Consider the following 20,801-nt stretch of genomic DNA (forward strand, 5'->3'; position numbering starts at 1 on the left):
GCAACTTTGAAAGTCTTTGTTTACAGGCTGGTCCTAAAAACTTGATAGTCCTAATAATTCCTTCTGCTATGACCTTTTTATCTAACATCAAGTGGACAAAAACAGCTTGACGCAGCTTTACAAGTATCTAGGCAGTCAACAAGCATTACCTCAGTCAGATAGGTGTCCCGGGTATGAAACACAGTGGACCAGAACCAGGCATTAAGAGATACCTAAAGCAACACAAAGGATCCAGTTAAATACGCATGGTTAATTTTGTCACGCGTGTAGACACATAGTAGTATTGGTGTATTTATCTTAAGTTCTTTCATTTTCTCCATCTCACCAGAGAGAAGGCGTTGATGGTGTGGTACATGGGGCTCTGGCGAGGCACCGTGCCTCGATAGCGCAGCAGCATAAGAAGGCAAGCCAGGCCATTCAGCAGAGAGGCCAGGGCAGAAGCTGGCTCCTCAAAACACAGGAAGCGCGCAAATGGCCACTATGAGAAATAGAATACATCACTACTTAATTTCACACATTTTACTCAAATCGGTTAAAACTAAACCAACACTGGAGCACTTAAGAGAGGTTTGTTCTAATATAATCTATTGATTTAAGTAATCAGACTTAGAAGCTATTTTAGAGGACAGAACCCAGCATCCTCTCCAAAACAGAATAACTTTGGGTAAGATTTTGTAATTAAGCTCGGTGGGACACACATACTGGCCACTGTAAGAAGCACCAACCTTGCCGTGGAACTGTGGGACTCTGTACCCCTCGGCCTGGTAAAGGCCCACCGTGGTCCACATGCATTGATAGCGACAGTCATCACGACACGTCCAACCTGGGACACAGGAACAAAGAGAGAGGAGCGCAGGTTAAAAAGGGTCAAGTTCAATTCAATAGGTACGAATATGCAACAATACAAACATCTGGGAAAAAATGTAATTACCTGTAAAGAGCTGAAACAATTAATTGAATACCAGAACATACTTTGTTTAAGCTTAAATGTCAAAATATTCTCTGGTTGGCTTTTCCAATGTGAGAAATTGCTGTTTTTCTCTGTTTTATATCAATGTAAATTTTGGAGTACTGTTGTTGGTCGACCAAAACAAGCTTTGGGGTTCTCAATTGCGATTCTGATTGATTGAGAAAATAAAATAATGGTTAGTGGCAGCAGCCCTCCTTATTTGCAGCTGGGGAAGAGGAGGCACTACTTCTCAGTTTATCTTGGATAGTAGCCTATCATTTGCTTCCTCTCACAAACACACACTATACAATTGTTAATGATGGGCCGAGGGTGCAGTTAAAACAGGCCTTTTGTGACATCTTGCTCAGCCAGAAAAACTGGCTTTCAACTTTCAAGGAAGTTTCAGTTTTTGAAACAGTACCATATGTCCCATGAAACAACAAAGATGAGAAAATATCACGTTAATGCGTTAAAAGTCACATTGTAGACATGACAGTAATAACGCTTCAGAAGAGAGTAGCTACACGGATGAATAAACACATAGTGAATGTTAACTGTTGGCAAAAGACAGTAGATGGATGAATTTAGCCGGCTATTATCACTAAGGAGTGATAGGTAGGATAGGGTAGGCCTAACTGTTACACTGCTTAGAAATCTAAAGACTGCTAAGGTAGCTTAACTTAACGTTACCTACCACCACCGTCAACAACAACAACTCACCTGTCAGCGCCATGTACTGCGGCTGGGCAGACTGAAACCCCCGTAGCCGAGCTCCGGTGCAGTTGGTCCGGACACATTGCTTCACACAGTCTCGATAAACCGGCTCCTTGTCGCCTTGAGATGCTTGTACAGTGGTCACCGACATTAGGAGCAGGACTACGGTGGCCACAGCGGGGAGTCTGACAGATGTGCAGCGGGGTAACGTTACCGCTGAGGCCATGTTGCTAAGTCTCGGCCCGGAAGGACTCTCAAAGGCACGGCGGGACGGCAGCGACATCGATGGCTTTCACAGCCGACTGTCCACATTACCAGACAGCCATGCCTAGTTAGTGGCGACAAACCGGAGCCTGAAATGTTTTACGGTAACAGTACAGTGTATCCACTGTCCTCCTGTCCTCTGTTAAGGGTCAAGTTTTACAATCGCACATCGTTTCCGACCGCCATTTGCAAAATAAAACACTCACTGGTAGGTGTTTGTGGAAGTTTTTGTGTTGAGCATGGTTTTGAGTAATAAAACACTTAGCTTCGATTATTTTATTTTTATTAGCCTACTTATCTGCTGGATTCCGAACTGGTATAATGTAAAGCGAAATATTGGTAGATTTTATTCCGAAGGCAAAACGTTTTGTTTCATATTTCACTTCCTGTTTTGATGACAACGTCACTACGTCACGTGATTCATTGAGGCATACTTTTTTTACATGCGTCTAAATCATTGATAAAATATAATTTTTCGTTTACTACGTTTTTAATACTCTTGAGGAACTGGTGATAATAATTATAATAATGATACTACTACTACTACTACTACTACTACTACTACAACTACTACTACTAATGATAATAGCCTGATAATAGTAATAGCCTGATAATAGTAATAGCCTAATAATAATAATAATTATTATTATTAATAATAATGTTATATGCAAAATACATTAAAAAATATATAAAACAAAGACTATCAGCTACATATAGGCTACTTTGTCAGTCAAGCAAAAGAACAGTTTTGTATATGCCTCCCTCACATTCAGGGAATTGTGTCAAATATATAACATTAACAGGTGTCTTCCCCTTTGTGGAAAAAGTCTCTTGCTTTGAATATAATTCTCAGTGTCTAACTTAACACACTCATTCATAACCAGTCACTTTCCACAGCCTGTCAACATTAGTAGCCTATCACAGCATTTACTTCATTTATTTTGAGCCATGAAGTAAAGAGCAAAGTTACAATTAACTTATAAAAAACTGTTGTCTAGCTCTCTTAGGCAGAAAAAGTAGAAAGGTTCTATTAAAAATGATTTATTCAGTTGTGCACATTGATTTTAAATGCAGACAGGTGGACCAAAAACAAAAAGCCCATATGATGAACTTAAAAACACAGAAACACATATTGTCACTATCCATTTTCTATATGTAATGATAGTGACTGTCTGAGGAGTGAAGGGGACAGTGATTAGTGACAACATGCTGCCATTAAAAGAGAAATTATGAAAGAAAAGTGTCCCTGGAAAAAAAAAAAAACATAGCAAAACAATCTGACTTCTGAAATAAAGAAGCTGAGTCTACAGCCATGCTAGCTACTATTTGAGGCTGTACTGAGGCACAGTGCTGCTTTGAGGCAAATGCTAACATTGGCATAAGATGCTCTGCAGGTATATTCTCCCCCAGTGAGGGGCTCTAAAGGGTAAAACTAAATAACGTCCCTTGCTCAAGTTTCAGGAACTGATGAGTCTGCAGAATTTAATCAGCTTCAGAAGCTGCCTCAATATCCCAACCATAACTTAATATGAGTTTAGAGATTTATGCTCTAGATCAAATTTGAGGGCCAGTAACAGCAGTGTTGTGGTTCATATATTTGAGTGTAGTCCTACTCCTTACCAGTTTATTCTTGTATTGTTAGATGTTTCCACTTTTCTTTTCTTTTTTAGAGTCATGGGTTGATAGGCTACTACATGGAAAAATTACTTTACTGCAATTCAGCTTGACACATTAAATACATTTTAGACTTGACCAGCACTTTTTCATTTTTGACCATCTTTTAAAAGTATCCCATCCAAACCTTGATAATGTTTCACCATGTTACAGTCAGTGTGCAGTCAGTGCTCTGCAGTCCACAGTCGGTGCTATCTCCCACCCATGCCCCCACTTAAGCCAACAGACACAGTGTCATACGAAAGATAGTGGATTTTATTTGTACTTCTTTATTTGTTACAGAAGCGATCACAACAACAGGAGAGAAACAGCAGTGAGAGGGAGGGAGAAGAGTAAAAAAACAAAGACGTTTTACTTTTGTTAACTTCTTTCCTGCCTCCCGCTCACTATCTTTCACCATCTCCTTCTCTATTTACAAGATTATCTTCTTTAAAGAAAATCATGCTTCTCTATTTTTTTTCACTGCAACTTTTCCTTTCATACCTGTGTTTAAGAGAGGGAGAGACAGATTAAAAAGAGGGGGGGTAGGCAAACTATTATAGTACAGTACTCCCACTCTTTTAGTGTTCACTCCTCTCTATTACAAACAAAGAGACAAATCCATGAAACAATCTGTGTAAGGTTGAGACTAACAGACCGTACACACTGCATGTAGCTTTCAGATGCATGCACTGCTGGCCTCAACACAGGACAGAATGAACGATGGGGGGAAAAGAAGCAGGAACAAGAGGCAGGGACAGAGATGGAGAGAGTGTTTCAGTGCCACAAGATTATTTTTTATTGAAAATAATCCCATGTCCCCCTGTTGGTACTCACACACAAACAACCCCTACAGCCTTCAGTCCTCTCACTGAGTATCTCGATAAAGGACACAAGTCTTTTCGTAGTGAGCTGGCAAGTGGAAAGAGTGGGCCGCGGGGGCACGTAAGCGTGCAAGGAAGCCACGTCGTCGGAGAGGAGGGGAGTGAGTAGATGGTGGGTCAAGCACAGGTTTGAACGGAGGTAGATATTGAGAGAGGTGGATTTTACTCCTCCTTTTCCTCTCCGTGTGTGATGACGTAGCAGATGTTCTTGTAGTCCACGTTGCCAGCCACATCAGGGGGGAAAGCAGCCCACAGGTTGGTCATCTGCAGGAGAGAGATTAAAGAAACGGCTTACAACCTTGTACAACTAAAGACAGAATGTGAATATGAGCAAGACAAAGACGGATCAGCTCACCTCCTCAGCGGTGAACCTGTCGCACTGGGTGGTCAGGAGCTCCTCAAGGCTGGAGAGGGAAAATGGAGAAAAATGAATCTCAGATGGTCCATCTAGATTTAAGATCATCCCAGCAAAAGGTCAGAATTCCTTCTTGATGAGCCAGTGGCCTTGAAATCAGGAATCCTCGGGTACCTAAGCGCATAACGCTCCTCGGGGTCAGCACCTAGAGAGTAAAAGCAGCCAATTAGTCTCAATTATAAAGTATAAAAAAAAATGAAACTTAATTAAAAAATCCTGAATTATATCAAGCATGTTATGTGGAGAAAATGTACGAAATAAGACAAAAAAAAGTGACAAGCAAAGGAGACTTGAATTGCTTGAGTGTATAGGCCAACAAACACACCCTTCAGCTTCTCGCCGAACATGGTCAGGAAGACGGTGAAGTTAATGGGGCCGCTGGCCTCCTTCACCATGGCCTCCAGCTCCTCATTCTTCACATTCAGTTGGCCCATGGTGGCCAGCACATCCCTGAGGTCATCCTTGCTGATGATGCCATCTCTGTTCTGGTCAATGATTGTGAAAGCCTGCCATGGACAGTTAGGTAAGAGAGGAGAGGTTAGGGGTTAGGGTTATAGCAAATAAAACCTTTAATTTAAAATGAAATTGATTTGTCGTGGCTACACCAAGGGTTCACCACCTCCTCAAGTGACATTCATAAACCATCAAACTATAAACTAAACTAATAAGTAATTAAAACAGTGAAAATCGAGATCCTCAGATTTCTCACAAGTCCTTGTCATAAGACTTGCTTATGATAATTATTCGCCGGAGATAGTCTGCCAACATAAACGTGTAAATGTGGAGTCGTTCTCCACCTCCCGTCCCACATAGCTGAGCGTAGCACCAAGTGAAACCAAAGATGGCATTGCAAACCTTTTGGGACTTGGCAGCTGGTCGGCCACTTGTCTTTCTAAGGTGTTAAAATGGTCTCGGAATGTGAGACAAGCCTGTTGCGACATTTAAGGAGAAGGTATTGATTACAGCTGTCAGCCCCCCCCCTTGCCCTTTATTTGTTTGCCTTGTGACTAAATGGGATCACCCTGTCCCCAATACTATTTCAGCTCAGCTCCTGTCGCCATTGTGTTCTCTTTTCTTTATATCTGTATGATGAGAAAAAAGCTCTAAAGAGACTCCTTCTTTTTTTTAATCTAATCACACTAATTTACGTGTTGAGCAAAGTGCTACATCCCAATTATTTCTTGAGGTAACAAAGAAACATTTTGTTCCTGTTTCTCTTCCCTAAACGCAGACTCAACTCAAAATTAGGACCTCAATGTTGTCTTGTTCTTTCCACCTTGAGCCCTTCTTTCCTGCTTTGATTACTGTCCACCAGCTGTTGGGCGGCATTCCAGTGGGGTCACAGAGCGAGTGTTTTGAGTCTCTGAGGTAGCTGATGTCATTGGAAAAACTGATTTACTGTCCTGTCGTGCTGATGAGGACATTCTTGCACTCATGCAGCCACCTGATCAGGTCTATAGCTTCCTCATGTTAAGTCTGAGGTCAAACTATACATGGAGTCATTGCAGTGTACAGAATGTCCCTTTTCTCACACGGCGTAGAAGGACCTTAATTCTTACTGCTAGACAACTTCAGTTTTGAAGTATGTGAGATGTGATGAAGATAATTTTACCTCCTTGTACTCCTGGATCTGGCTCTGCTCAAACATGGAGAACACGTTGGAGGAACCACCCTCACCCTGCTGCTGCCTCCTCTTGGCTTTCTTGGGTGCCTGGAAAAAAAAGAAAGAAAGGTAAAATACACTTTTAACATACAAAACATCAACCAAACAGACTTCACTCTCAGATGAAGTTATCCTGGTTATCCTGTTATCCTAAATTGTTTATTTCAGTAACTTCTGCATCCCTATTGTGACTAAAATCAATGAAAGAATGCTCCAAAAACATCTAATTAAATCAATGTATCTGGTGGCTTTTTCCAAATTGCCAAACAAATCACACATTTTCATCACAAAGCGTGAAGAAAGAGAATTATTCCTATAAAAGAAATCTATCAATTTTGAATCTATCACCCAATTTAGTACAATGTAATGGCTTTGGGGACTACAATAATAAGCCAGTGATCCCAAAACATTTTGTATTTCAGAATGTCACCAAGTTTAAGGTTTGACTTAGCCAAACTTTAGCTCAAGCCAGCAAGTTAACACTGGGTCCAAATCCACAGTTTGGTAGGCTCAGCTCAAGAGACTGCTTCATGGGCTGTTGGTAATCCAGATAGCAAATGTATCAGTGATGCTTTCATCTCATCAGTTTCGTGCTGAGAAGATCCTAGATCCCTAGAGATTGTTCTTCCAGGAACATGGCCACACTCACCATCTCTCAAGTTTTTGGGGTTGTTGTTGGTCAAGAAGAGAAGCCTACGCCAAGCCGATGTGACTGACATGTATGCATCGGACCCCAGGGGTCTTATATACTAGCCCACAGGGGGCTAACTTTAGCCACACCATCAGGTTTGGCAGGAAAACAGAGCCGAAGGAAAGTAAGAGAAAGAGGGAGGAGTAAAGAGGTGGCGGGTTGGATCGGCTTACCGATGCTCCAAAATAGGCCCCATGAGTCTTGGAATGAGGTGAATTTAATGCCAACACACAGGCCTGACTTTGGACTATGTGGACTAATATGGCAAAATTGACAGACAGGACATGCTGAGGGACAACTGATCCGACCCCTGTACCCTTCTTCTTCATCTCGACACACTGAGAGTCTTTGTGTGTCTATTTTTGTTTCTTTTATATCCACAGTGAGAGAACAAAACCCGGCGTAAGATGACAGACTGTTGCTGCTTTACTCCCTTGATACACACACTCACACGAATAGGATTATCGGTAATTAGCAGCCTCAAGTTTCTCCGGGTGCCAACACGTACTCGTAGATAACATATCCTGAAGTCATCACCTGTCTAAATGATAAGTCAGGTCGAGGTCCGAGCCCACTACAAGATCAGTAGTTACCATCAGGGTTTATTAACAGCCATGAAACTTCAAAACAGTTGGTTGATGGACTTTCGTCCAGCTCCAGTAATGGCACGCGACTACTAGGCCTCTACAGACACTGACCTTGCATCAATGAGAAATGTAAACAGTCCTGTAATATGGACACATGTGGCAGGAAATGCTTCATGGAAATACTGTATATCAACTTTAAAATTTTGCTTGTTTTGAAAAAGGAAAAAACATCTAAAGGTAGCCTGCTTGTTTTCTTTTTCCTGTTGTCATGTTTTCATGAAGTGCAAGATTCCATACACAGAAAAACTAAGACAAAGTTCAAGATATTGGCAGTTAACAAAAAGTATTTTTTAATAGCACATGCCTGAGAGATTTTCAAATACTGAATCTTTCTCTGTAATTCGAGGACCTCTTAATGTATGTTTCTGTGACAGTAAGTCACATCTGTAATGGGAAACAGCAAATGATGATTAGACAAAATAAACAGCTTTCCCACCATGGGTGCACTAATTTGGGTTGCTCCTGGAGGTTCCTAGTTTAGTTGCTTCAGAACAGGACAGTGGCCCACCCACTGAACTCCATATATGAGCTCCATAGGCTGCCATCAATCACGCCTATGTACAACTAAGGTATGTATCAGGATCCAGCACCAGCGTGAACCGATACCTCGTTCATTCGTAGGCCTAAGGGACCAACACTTCTTTTTATGTTGATTTTATCTGATCCAAGATCCCGCCACAGATTATTGGAATAATAAGTAAAGAAGGTTGTGAACAGCAGAAAATACACTTGAAGTATGTGCTTAAAGGTGACAGAGGGAGAAAGAGACGAAGCTCTGTCAACTCCCTAAAAACAAGACAGCTGTAGAGACTGAAATAGCGCTGCCTCCCCCCGCCATTCTTTTTCTCAGCCATTTGGACTCTTCTAAAATTTGACAGACTTCGCCCTTCTTGGCCAGCTTTGCTCCGATACAACTGCCAGTCCTTTTTTTACCCACACAGTCACTGGCCTGCTTTGAGGTGAACATGGTTGGGAACTTTAATTTACCGGTACATAGACAAATTGGGTAATTAAGTGATCAATAACATTTGATGACTGAATAACAGGGCTCAGTATCAAAACTCAATTTGTTATTAAAAACAAGTATTTGTCAAGTCAGAAAACTGGCATCAAATGTCTCATAGTGACCTAGTCGAATTTCAAACAGCAGTAATTATGTTCAAGGCGAGAAACAATTTATTGCCTGGCAACATACAGAAAAGATTTTCTGAAAGCGAGGGGGGCTACGACTTAAGGGGAAAGTCAAATTTTAAGACTCCCAGTTTTCGAACTACAAGGAAAAGTTTCTGTTTATCCTTCAGTGGCACTAAATTGTGGAATAAACAAAATAATGAATGAAAGCAATGTCTAAACACATTCCAATTCAAAAAGATTATATTCCAGAGGTACAGAGAAACACAGTGCAATTAATAATCTCGGCTTATATTGAACAATTTGTAGTATGTGTATACTTTTTGTTGTGTATGGGTAAATATATGAATGTGAATAGAACTTCTGAATATATATTTTCATTGATTACAGATTCATTATCTCTGTAGACTTATTATTTTGTAGCTAACTCATTTAATAGGGTAGAAAGGGTAGAAAGGGGTAGGAGTACATATGTTTTACTTCTTCCTACTCCTTTTTGCATGTGTAAATAGAGGTCTTTAAGTACTGGAAATTATGGAGTTTTATTTATTTATCTTTATTTATTTGAGAACTTTAGCTTCTTTTTCCAAATGAAAAAAAGTGTTTTGTAGAGAAGGATGACTATATATCTCAAAGGTTTAAGAAAAGTATCTTTTTGGTATCTGTACAAAAACCTTTAATACCATGGCAGGATTGGCTGGCAGGTGTGGATTAAATGCTGCTAACAGTATAACCAAACACAAATGATGCAGGTCTTTGATTGCCAGTAATAATACTAATAATAATAATAATAATAATACATTTTATTTATAATGCACTTTTCATCAAAAGATCACAAAGTGCTACAGGTTAGAAACAAAAAGAAGATGAGCAGTTTAAACTAAAAAAAAGAAAAATAGAAAAAGAAAGAAAATTAAACTATTAAACTATTTGATTTTATGTAACCATTTCTTCTTCTCATTTTCATTTCTGCAATCATGGAACGTAAAAGTTGTTGGGTATTATCCCTTACTTTAACGATACAGCCTGACTGATTAGGTAGATCTAGGTAGACTAGATGGACTACGTAGAGTACATAAAGATCATTTAGCTAGAGGCCACATTTGCAGTTGGTGTTAGGGTCTTTAAATGTTATTAAAATTTCAGAAATCATTTCACTGTAATAAGTAACAAAGACCAATAGAGCATGAGATCATTTATTGATTTCTAATAAGTAAAAAAGAAACAGTATGCTCTTAAACATCAAATATGTACAAATATATTTCAACAACAGTTGTTCCTATTTACATAATAGCTTTGAAATTTAATCAGTGTATACTTCACATTTATTATCCAAAATCTATTAAGTTTTCGCCCTGAATAACTTCAGCACCTTGTCCCCTCTTTAGCCAATCAGCAATCAGTTCTTTCACCTCTTTTCCAAAATCTTCATGCAATTTTGTGAATTCATCCTTGGAGCCTAAACAGACCCCTGACCACTCCCCCAAAGGCAGAGCAGGAGTGTTAACAGGCACCACGTTTGCGTTCCTCTTGGACCAGAGTTTGGGTGATCTTTTACTGGCCGATTTGGATGAAACGGTCAGAGCTTGAAGCATCTGATTGGAGCTCAGACTCGGTCCTGCTCCCACACCTGCTGCTGGATACAAAGGTAGCGGTGACGATTGTGTCCTCTGATAGGGTGCAGGATTATATCCCGCTCCTGCAGTGTTGGAATTTGGTATGACGAAAGGGTTGGCTGGTTCACCGGAGAATTTGCCTAATGCATCTGAGTACAGAGCAAAGACAAGCAGAAAGATATACTCAGCAAAAAAAGGAACGTCCTCTCACTTTCAACTGCTTTTATTTTCAGCCAACATGCGTAAAACTTTGTATGAACATAAAAAAGATTCAACTACTAAGAACTAAACTGAACAACGTTACACAGACCTGTGACTAACAGAAATGGAAAAATGTGTCCCTGAACAAAGGATGGTCAAAATCAAAAGTCACAGTCAGTATCTGGTGTGGCCACCAGCTGCATTAAGTACTGCAGTGCATCTCCTCCTCATGGACTGCACCAGGTTTGCCAGTTCTTGCTGCGAGATGTTACCCCACTCTTCCACCAAGGCACCTGCAAGTTCCCGGACATTTCTGGGGGGCATGGTTCTCGCCCTTACCCTCCGATCCAACAGGTCCAAGACGTTCTGGGATTGAGATCCGGGCTCTTCACTGGCCATGGCAGAACACATTAACATTATTAATTAATTACATCAACATTACTGTCTTGCAGGAAATCGCACACAGAACGAGCGGTATGGCTGGTGGCATTATCATGCTGGAGAGTCATGTCAGGATGAGCATGCAGGAAGGGTACCACATGAGGGAGGAGGATGTCTTCCCTGTGACTTTTGATTTTGACCATCCTTTGTTCAGGGACCCATTTTTCCATTTCTGCTAGTCACATGTCTGTGAAACGTTGTTCAGTTTATTTATTAGTAGTTGAATTTTTTTATGTTCATACAAAGTTGTACGCATGTTAATGTTAAAATAAAAGCAGTTGAAAGTGAGAGGACGTTTCTTTTTTTGCTGAGTTTACATAAATAAATAGCTGAAGTTACAGTGACAGAGGCTAAAGCTGCTCACATTACACTGCCCTCATTTTGCAGATCAGTTTTGTTTATCAGGTTTTTTTTGTTCACAATTCCTGCACATACTGACAGATGGATGTTATGAGATTGTAATATCTGCATATGATGTACCATTAAGTACAATGGCGTCTGATGTGGAGGCTGTAAGCAGTGAAGCCTCACGCAGCTGCTCTCTAGAACAAAGGCAGCTCTCTTTCACCCACAGAACCACAAAAATAAATAAAAAAGAGAAACTCTCTGTCTCTCACCTCTGTACTTCTTCTCCATGTCCATCACCAGCAGGGCCAGGTAGCTGTGGCTGGCTGACAGCAGGGCTTTGATCCAGCTCTCCTGATCGGCCTGGTCCTCTGCAGCAAACTTGTACGTTCGCAGTCCCGGATCGCTCCACACCAGCGAGAAGGCGAACTGCTCCTCGGACTCGCACAGCTGGACGGTGCAGCCCTCCAGAACAATCACTCCCGTCACGTCCCGGTCAGCCGGCCGGTCCTTGTAGAAGAGGAGGTTCCCCTTCAGCACGCACCAGCGCTTCTGATAGGAAGTCTTTATCTCGCCCTGTGTGACAATTGTGCAATCTGTGGTTAACTGACTCACTCACCAATTGCTCCTTTACTCAACTTATTACACAACTCCTTTGGTGAAATAAGTAGCTTCCTGGGCGGTCAGATGTTGCATGTATTTGAGTGTTTTATGAATTTTTTTTTTAATGAAAAAGTGAAGTACATTTTGTTATTGTTTTTGATTGTTTCTATGCGTTTAGAAATGTAAAATGTTACATTCTTTTGAAAGCTGTATGGTTGACAGCCTTCCAGATAACTCAAGTGTTCTAAGCTATTTTCTTTCAATTTCTTTACATGTACTTTAATTTGCCTGATTTTATTTAATTGTAGCTCTGTTATGTTTTAATCTTAATTAAAGCAGTAAAGCACTTTGTTTTGAAAGCTACCTACAAATAATGTTATGAAGATAATGTTTCAAATATTACAAGCAAAGTGGTGGGTGTGTTTTTAAAACCTCAATGTACTTTCTTTGTTGGAGCTTTTGTGGTCTTCCTCCTCGTAAATGTGGATATTGTTTTCATTAAAGTGTCCTACCTTCTTGTAGAGGTAGCCTTCTTTGTCCACTTGTGAGGTGCAAGATTCAAAATGGGTGAAAATCTTTTCGTCAATCTTCATTTCAACATCACAGGTTGCTTTGACCTGGACCTGCAACATAGACAAAAAAATCGAATAATATAAATAATTAAGCCTACATCCCCATTTATTACTGCGTAGCCTATGTTTATACAGTTTATGGAGAAGTAATTACACGTTAGTCTCGTATGTGTCTGTAATGTTAGGCCAAATTTGCTTTTTTTCCGGGTTGCAACAAGGAAATTGTCTACTTCCCTTATTTCATAATTTTAAAACTGTCTATTACACCGTTTAATCTCGTTTATATTTATTTGGAAACATGCCAAACAGACCGCCATTAATAACTTGCCAACTGGCGTTAACGCCTTTTACCATCCGTGGTAACGTCTGCGCCTTTGCCCAAAATCTGACTCATTAAGTTCACTTTCCATTTAAAATATGTTCTACTTTAACTTAAGCGAAACTGCAAGGCCAGACTATTCCTACTTCCACATGGTTCTTGTTTACTCACCTTTTAGAAGCGTGTCTGTGTTTCAGTTTCCTCGATCCTGTGGGTGTGTGTCAATCACTTCCTGGTAGCCAAGGAGAGGGCAGCTCCACGTCCACAGCACACAATGTATACAGCGCTAGATGTGGGCTAATTAAACAATAGCCTACATCTACATTCAGGTTAAAACCGATTAGTTTTATTATGAAGTGTTCCAAAATAGGCTATATGTTTCTTATGCAAAAACGTTCAAATCTTGGCACTTGGTTCATTTGTCATTATACCTATTAGACTTTACCCATTGGGACCCTAAAGGTGATTTGTATTACAAATCAGCTTTAATTAATTAACATTTATTAATACAAGTCTGCATCTCCAGTCGGGCAAGATCTATCCAGACCTCCATGGCCCCCATAAGTGCCAATGTCAGCACCAGTAAAGTAAAACTAAAGCAGGTCCAGCAAGGTAACTTTGGGGCCCTGTTTTTACCCCCACCCCCCCACCCCACATCACACACAACACACACACACACACACACACACACACACACACACACACACACACACACACACACACAAAACACACACACACACACACACACACACACACACACACACACACACACACACACACACACACACACACACACACACACACACAGACACTTTTCTTGAGTGAACAAGACACACACCTCTTCCTCTTCCTCTCCATTGTCCCTCTGCTGGACTGATTATATACCTCGCCATTCTGTTGATATTTTCTTGTTATATTGTATATTGTTATATTATACTATATGACACCATATTATATTTGATATTCTATTCAATTCTATGTTATACCGCTGTATTATACTATTATATCTTACGCTGTTATATTGTTGTACTATACTATATACTATACTAGACTACTACACATCATACAATGTCTTATCCCATACTATATTATGTTATGTTACATTGACTCTTATTATATTCAATTACATTAATACAGAAAAACCCTGAGTATCATTACTTAATCATTAATCACACCACTCACTTGACCATGTCATTTGTCTCCAAATGCCAGTTTCGGAGGTTTATTCTTTTCTTCTATCTTATCTTTGTTGTTTTAATTTGTATGGTGCTCAAATGCGTACCTTTCTAAAAAAAATAAAAACTTGTGTAATTACCACTTACTTATACACTGAAATCCTGGGGGCAGCTAGTATTAGTTCAGCATTTTATTCATGTATTATTTATTATTATTTGTTATAGGGGCCATGTACAATAGTAAGCATTAATTACGCAGTTGATGTACTGTGCTAGTTAGTGAGAGCAAATTGTCATAGTACTGGTAGGTCTCTGGTCATACAGTATATGTGTGCATTGCACGTCATGGGTACTTGACAGAGTACACAAAATACACAGTGGACGGTAGTTGAAGGGTGTTGTCCCAAGGCCCACTAACAAGTTAATACGCCATGTACATATGTTACTAACTACAGCAGGTGGAGGGTAAATAAGTACAGTAAAACAACCTACTGTATACATACTATACTGTGTATTCTCTCTTTATCTAGTATTTGAAATGTAACTTATACCTGTGGTTTCTCAGATGCTACCGTGTGAACTCTTAAATGCTGTTGACATGCTGTGGGTCAGTGGTTGTTCTGGGAAAATCCCTAACATCTGATGTGTAAAGTCAAGTGGGTGCATGTGATAATTTCTCATACATTCTAGCCTTATAATATTACTCAAGGAAAAAAAGTACACACATCCACAGGGGTGATGTAAGGTGAGGGTTTATGTTATTACTTTTTCATTAATTAAGCCATAACACATTAAACCTGTGACTGTTTCAATGAGCCTTTGAGTGATGTTAATGAGTCACTCACTTAGCCATTCGTGGTGGTAATAAATTAATTTATTTTTTTGCTGTGCAAGCTATTTTCCTGGCTTCTAACCTAAATAACTAAATACATTTGCGATAAATATATCCAGCAGCACACAGCCAGCTTCAATCAGTCTGGACAATCAGGCGATTTTAATGACAATCATGTTATCAAGATTTTAAAAAGTTTCAAAAATTGTCTTCAGCATTCACACATTTTACATGAGAAAACTCATTCTGTACATAACCACAGGAGGTGTTACACTAAAGCTGCGGACACACAGAGCCGCTAATCGGCCGTTGGACATTCTGGCGAGGTCACTGACTCGAGTCTGTTCGGTGTGTTCCGTGCCGTCGTCCGTCCGAGGGGCCGTCGTTTTGGCCGATTTGACATGAATAATCGGCGGGGCGGACCTTGCCGGCAGTCGGACTCAAATGACCCATCTGATTGGTAGAGTGCTAACCCGGAAACGGGGAAAGGAATGAGCGTGATTAGAGTCTCTCAAAATCTGACGAAAATCTTTTAAACTGACGTTTTGTCGATCTGAAATGAAGACAGATTCAGCAACTGCACGGCCTATTTCTCGCTTAAAACATGTTTCAGTGAGCTATTTTAGTACAATATGAGATTGTATTAGTATCGTACTCTGAACAAGCCGCCATGACAGTCTGTCTTTGAATTCCCGGAGAAACTAGACCCACGTGACGCGTTTGTCCAATCAGCTGCCGGTTTTCATTTTTGGGCGACAATACAGATTAGCGCCGCCTGCTGTTATGGAGACGTATTAAGTCTCGTCGCTTTGGTGTGTTCTGAGGCACTTTTTTGACCAATTTGGGGAGACTGATCAGTCCAACTGCCTTTTCTGCCGACGTTTGGTCGTCGGCTCTGTGTCCGGGCCTTAACACACTGTCACCTTCAAATATTTAAACCTGCTCACTGGATATTAATGTTTAGTCCAAAATCAATAGTTGTTACAGCAAAGGAGAGATACATCAATATGGCTGTTTTTAATGTTAATGGATTAAGTCTAGTATAATAATCATTGCTGTTGCTCCCTCCACACTTGCTGTAACTGTAAAATCTCTCCAATGTGGATCTTCTGATGTCTTTTCAGATTCTCCCCCCGACTAAAGCTCTTTCCACACTGGTTGCAGTAGTACGGTTTCTCCCCAGTGTGGACCCTCTTGTGTTTTTTCAGGTCTCCTGCCTGACTAAAACGTCTCCCACACTGTATGCAGCCATACGGCTTCTCTCCCGTATGACAGCGCTCGTGGATTCTTAAGTTCCCGACCCTGCTGAACGTCTTTCCACATACAATGCACAAGTGTGATTCATCTCTCCTGAAGTGCTCAAGCCTGATTTTTCTCCCGTCAAATGCAGCCCTGTTGGTTTTTGCAAAGCCATGCCTCCTAGGTATGGCATGATTTGAGTGTGCAAAGACACGTCCGTAAGGTTCAGCACAAACTTGTGACCTTTCTTCAGCAGAGTTCTGACGGGAAGAGTTGCAGCTTAAATCCACACATCCACTATGTTGTTCTTGAAGAGATGGTGGTTCTGATGTTGCGCAGTCGGTTAGTTCTAACTCTCTTTTGATAGTGCTGGAGGGAGAGGTGCACACATTTGTGGATGAGACAAAACTGATGTCCTTGTTTGCACTGTGTGTTGTGTGGACTGCCATTGCCTCCTCAATAATGTTTGTCACCTCCTCTGGTTGTGCTTTGCAATGTTCTGTTGGTTGTGCCGAGTTGCACTTAGCTTGTGATTCAGTGTTATTGTAGCTCTCCTGTTGTGTCGATTCCTGCTTCACGTCATGGTCAGGTTTGTGGCTGCTTATCTGTTTTTGCTCTGCGAGACGGAGGTCTGAGTCCTGCCTCAAAGCGAGCCCAAAATCCTGCTCTTGATTATGTGTGACTTCTTTTTCTTCAGGTAACAGACTAGCTGTAGATAGAACAGCTGTGAAATCTAGACCAAAAGAAAGATTGTTATAATTTCACAAAGTCACTCATGAATGACAACCAGTATGGGATAGTAACATTATTTATAATGATTCAAGAAAGTTACACGTGTTATCCACCTGTGCTCTCTCTTGTTGTTGTGTCCTGGAGCTCCTGCAGCCTCCTCTTCAGACTCTCGTTCTCTCTCTGTGTTCTGGCAGTTTTCTCCTGGTACTCGGACACTGTCTCCTTCACCACCTCCAGAACCTCCTGCACCGCTTCAGTCAGTAGCTTGGCAACGCGAACATTCAAACGTTCAAGTTTAGACATCCTGAAAAAAACGTCAATTAGTTAGGGTAAGGAATGACTGTGGACAGCTTATGCAGAATCCTCTGCAAAGGGAGCCATATGTAACAGTTACTGCATAATCAGTCATAGGAAATGTTTCACAAACACTGCTGTGTGACAACAGTGCTTCCTACTACTTGATATGAAACTGTTGTTGTATGTTGATCCCATTTTGGCCTGTGCTTTTAAAACTTTTACATAAGATAGTTTGATACTTTTGTGGTACAGTCATCTTCACTCACACCAGGGTAATCCTGAGTGGTTCTGCAGTCATTTTGCCAGTTTATTTGCAATGGGGCTGTGAATTAATTACAGTTTATGTTTGCTAAGTTACAGACTCTCTTTCCACGGTAAGTAAATGCTATGTTCAACATTAAGCTAAGTGTTTATATTAGTTCGCGATGTATTTGATATACATTTCAAGCAAACATGTTTTAAACACGTGTTAAATGACCGCTGGTTCCCTGGCTAAGCATGTTCAGAACGGCTGTACCTGCAAGCTAGTCGTGAAGCATAGACAGTATACAAGTCGTGAAGTCAGCAGCTACTAACGTGGATAGCTAACATTAGCTAGCTAACTCCGTACGTTATCGTCTTCCCTTTAAACTTCCAACAAATGCGTCATGTGATTGCTCTGTTGGCAAGACTTATAAGTTGTTTTACATCAACTTAACTGGTAAAAAAAACCCCAAAACAAATATTAAACAATATTACAAAGCACAATTCGGGACGCAACCATAGACAGTATATAAGAAGGACGCAACATAACAACTCGCAACCTCAGGAAGCAGAACCAGAATTACTTCCGGTGTGATGCGATTTTCAGAATAAAAGTCTACATTGAATGCATTTATTAATTTGCACATCACTGTTTACTATTAATGATTCTTTATTCACCCGACATCTGACCTTGACCAGTTTACTTTACTGAATTATTCTGTTGCATCGATTAAAATGTAAATCTCTATTTCCTTGTGGCCTGGGCCTCAGAACAAATTGGTCAAAAGAGGAATTTCACATCACAACAACAGAAGAGAACAACTTAATAATTAGCAAACTAAAAAGACCAACAGCAATAAAATAAAATAAAATAAAGGGGTGCCAGAGTAAAATAAAGAGTAAAAACATTTAACTATAACATGGTGTGATCTGTTACATATTTATATCAAGTTGGATACTTCTGTAGCATCCACTAAGCTTCCTAAAGTGCGTACATGATATTCCCATCCACAAGCACATGAAGCTGCACAGATATACAAAGACATATAGAAATGTACATACAAAGATGAACTTAACCACATCAAAATACAATATACAACCTAAACTTACAAGAGTACACAGCTGGATTTCTTGGTGGTGATTGAATGACTGAGAAAGGCACGCACAGCCTCATCAAACACCTCATTCAGTCCATGCTGGTTGATTGAAGCACACTCAAGATATTTAACAGCCTTAATTTGCTTTGCCATTGCTGTTCCCTGCTGCTTGGTGACTGTGGTCTGATTCTGCTCTCTCCGTTTCTCCAGGATCTCCTGATCATCATGCAGGTCACTCTTAGTTCCCACAAGGAGACTAGGCACATTAGGGCAATGGTGTTTAACCTCTGGATGCCATTTGCTCTTGACATTCTCACAGGATGTTGGGCTAGCAATGGAGAAGCAAATGATGATGACATTGGCTTGATTGTAGCAGAGGGGGCGTATATGGTCATATTCCTCTCTGCCAGCGGTGTCTACAAGGTTCAGGCTGATAGTCTGGTTGTCTACATTAACCTGGGTAGTGTATGTGTCGTAGAAACCTGGTATGTACTCCTTAGGAAAGATCTTTTTGATGTAGGTGAAGAGTAGGTAGGTCTTTCCTACTCCACTGTCTCCAACAACCACACACTTGACACTCTGCATTATGACAACTTTTGCCTCCAGAAATTCTGAAACACAAAACTTCATGGCTTAATAAAACCACAGAGGTTTCAGATTAAGTGGATTTGCAATTCTGTCTAACACTTCAACATCTGCCTGCATGCCACAGAGTGTTAAAAAAACATATTGTGGTTTGTAATAAAGATAATGTTGAACTGGGTTTGATATGTGTGTTTTCAGGCTCAAAGTTAAATACATTTACAAAGTTTTTTTTACCAATGATTGTAGCAGACGCAATATCAATAAACAGAATAAATGTAAAAATCTAACTTACCTGTCAAATCTGTGCAGTGTGTCTTATAGCTTGTCTATGTAATCATTTAAAACCGATGTAGTAGAAAGTGACATATCTGGTTAAGACAGTGTTTTAAACACAGCACCAAGCTTAAATAAGTTACATCTGGTTGTGAAGGAAAGGGAAGTAGTTACTGGACATGTTGTGATTGGAAATACCCTAGAAGTGATGGGAAAGATATTTCGTCATCCCCTCTGAAAAGTGATGTAATGCGGTGCTGCAACGTTATTCACCTTATCTGACAAGGCTAGGTGTGCAGTTAACTGTTCAAATATTTGGCAGCGATTATCTCAACTAAATTTCAAGAAGTGAAACGTTATCAATACAACATGCAAGCTGAACACAGTTGCAACAATGCAACAACCTTTCGGTAAAGAAATCCAGTTCAGTAGCAAATATTGCTCTACAACAGACAGGACAGATACTTAGACCAGGGGTCTTCAACGTTTTTCAAGCCAAGGACCTCATAACTGAATGAGAGATGGAGCAGGGAGCCCCTACTACATATACTGTATAAAATGAAGTTGCATAATAAACTAGGCCTACAATAACGTGTAGGGTGGCCTAAAGCCTTTATACATACCTTTTTGTTGCATAGAATACTAAGCGATTAAAATAGCCTAATAATTATTGGCATGGTTTATAAATCATATTTTAATGTTAAAACATACATGTGGCACAGTGAATCCTTAGGATTAAATGTATCTGTGGATTGCCTAGGCCATTAAGCAGTGGGGATTTATATTTGCTTATAATATGTTGGATTCATGTTAAGACTTTTTCATTTCTTAAAAAACTTTCCAAAATTAACAATAATATGGAGGCCCCCCCCTGCACTGACTCTGAGGACCCCCAAGTGGGGTCCCGGACCCCCTGTTGAAGATCCCTGACTTGGACAGACACAACCGATGTAGGATGTTGATTCAAAAAGAGTAAACTGCCTCTATTAAAAAAAAAAAAAAAAAAAATACAAAACTTTGACAGACTTTTCTTCTGCAATCCTCAAAGCCAGTCTAGGCTTGGGAGTTTGACTTCTGGTTTACCAGCGTAGGGGACTCATCTGGTTTCTGTGGCAACCAGGTTATATCAAGCTTGGGAGGGATTTGACATCTTGTAATGGTTCCACTTTGTCCAAGATGGACCTTTATATTTTGTAGGGGATGTATTTTTCATGAGCCTT

At 40.3% G+C, this 20,801-nt stretch overlaps 4 protein-coding genes across 4 annotated transcripts in view; all 4 read right to left on the reverse strand.

The window, feature by feature from the left end:
* Positions 1–2,105, reverse strand: part of pgap3 (post-GPI attachment to proteins phospholipase 3) — a 6,033-nt gene extending 3,928 nt beyond the window's left edge. Inside the window, exons 1-4 of the mRNA XM_039789125.1 lie at positions 1,670–2,105; positions 726–823; positions 326–478; positions 150–212 (exon numbers count right to left, since the gene is read on the reverse strand). Of these exons, the coding sequence (XP_039645059.1) occupies positions 150–212; positions 326–478; positions 726–823; positions 1,670–1,946 (591 nt within the window). The 5' untranslated portion in view covers positions 1,947–2,105. The remainder of the gene's footprint in view (positions 1–149; positions 213–325; positions 479–725; positions 824–1,669) is intronic.
* Positions 2,106–3,835: 1,730 nt separating this feature from the next.
* On the reverse strand, positions 3,836–7,292 carry LOC120551628 (myosin regulatory light chain 2, skeletal muscle isoform-like). Its single transcript, XM_039789126.1, has 6 exons — positions 7,192–7,292; positions 6,492–6,590; positions 5,205–5,385; positions 4,994–5,024; positions 4,820–4,937; positions 3,836–4,728 (listed from the first exon to the last, which is right to left on the reverse strand). The coding sequence occupies exons 1-6, from the start codon at positions 7,192–7,194 to the stop codon at positions 4,627–4,629; spliced, it is 534 nt and encodes a 177-aa protein (XP_039645060.1). The 5' UTR covers positions 7,195–7,292; the 3' UTR covers positions 3,836–4,626.
* Positions 7,293–10,189: 2,897 nt separating this feature from the next.
* On the reverse strand, positions 10,190–13,363 carry LOC120550593 (sesquipedalian-1-like). Its single transcript, XM_039787192.1, has 4 exons — positions 13,280–13,363; positions 12,730–12,840; positions 11,887–12,190; positions 10,190–10,776 (listed from the first exon to the last, which is right to left on the reverse strand). Exons 2-4 carry the CDS (start codon positions 12,808–12,810, stop codon positions 10,340–10,342), a joined length of 822 nt encoding a protein of 273 aa, XP_039643126.1. The 5' UTR covers positions 12,811–12,840; positions 13,280–13,363; the 3' UTR covers positions 10,190–10,339.
* A 2,515-nt stretch (positions 13,364–15,878) lies between these two features.
* Positions 15,879–19,744, reverse strand: LOC120550749 (zinc finger and SCAN domain-containing protein 21-like). The gene is made up of 4 exons (XM_039787534.1): positions 19,601–19,744; positions 18,737–19,334; positions 17,200–17,390; positions 15,879–17,087 (listed from the first exon to the last, which is right to left on the reverse strand). The coding sequence occupies exons 2-4, from the start codon at positions 19,306–19,308 to the stop codon at positions 16,165–16,167; spliced, it is 1,686 nt and encodes a 561-aa protein (XP_039643468.1). The 5' UTR covers positions 19,309–19,334; positions 19,601–19,744; the 3' UTR covers positions 15,879–16,164.
* Positions 19,745–20,801: the final 1,057 nt, after the last annotated feature.

Source organism: Perca fluviatilis, chromosome 21 (genome assembly GCF_010015445.1).
Source record: "Perca fluviatilis chromosome 21, GENO_Pfluv_1.0, whole genome shotgun sequence".
Classification (NCBI taxonomy): Eukaryota; Metazoa; Chordata; class Actinopteri; order Perciformes; family Percidae; genus Perca; species Perca fluviatilis.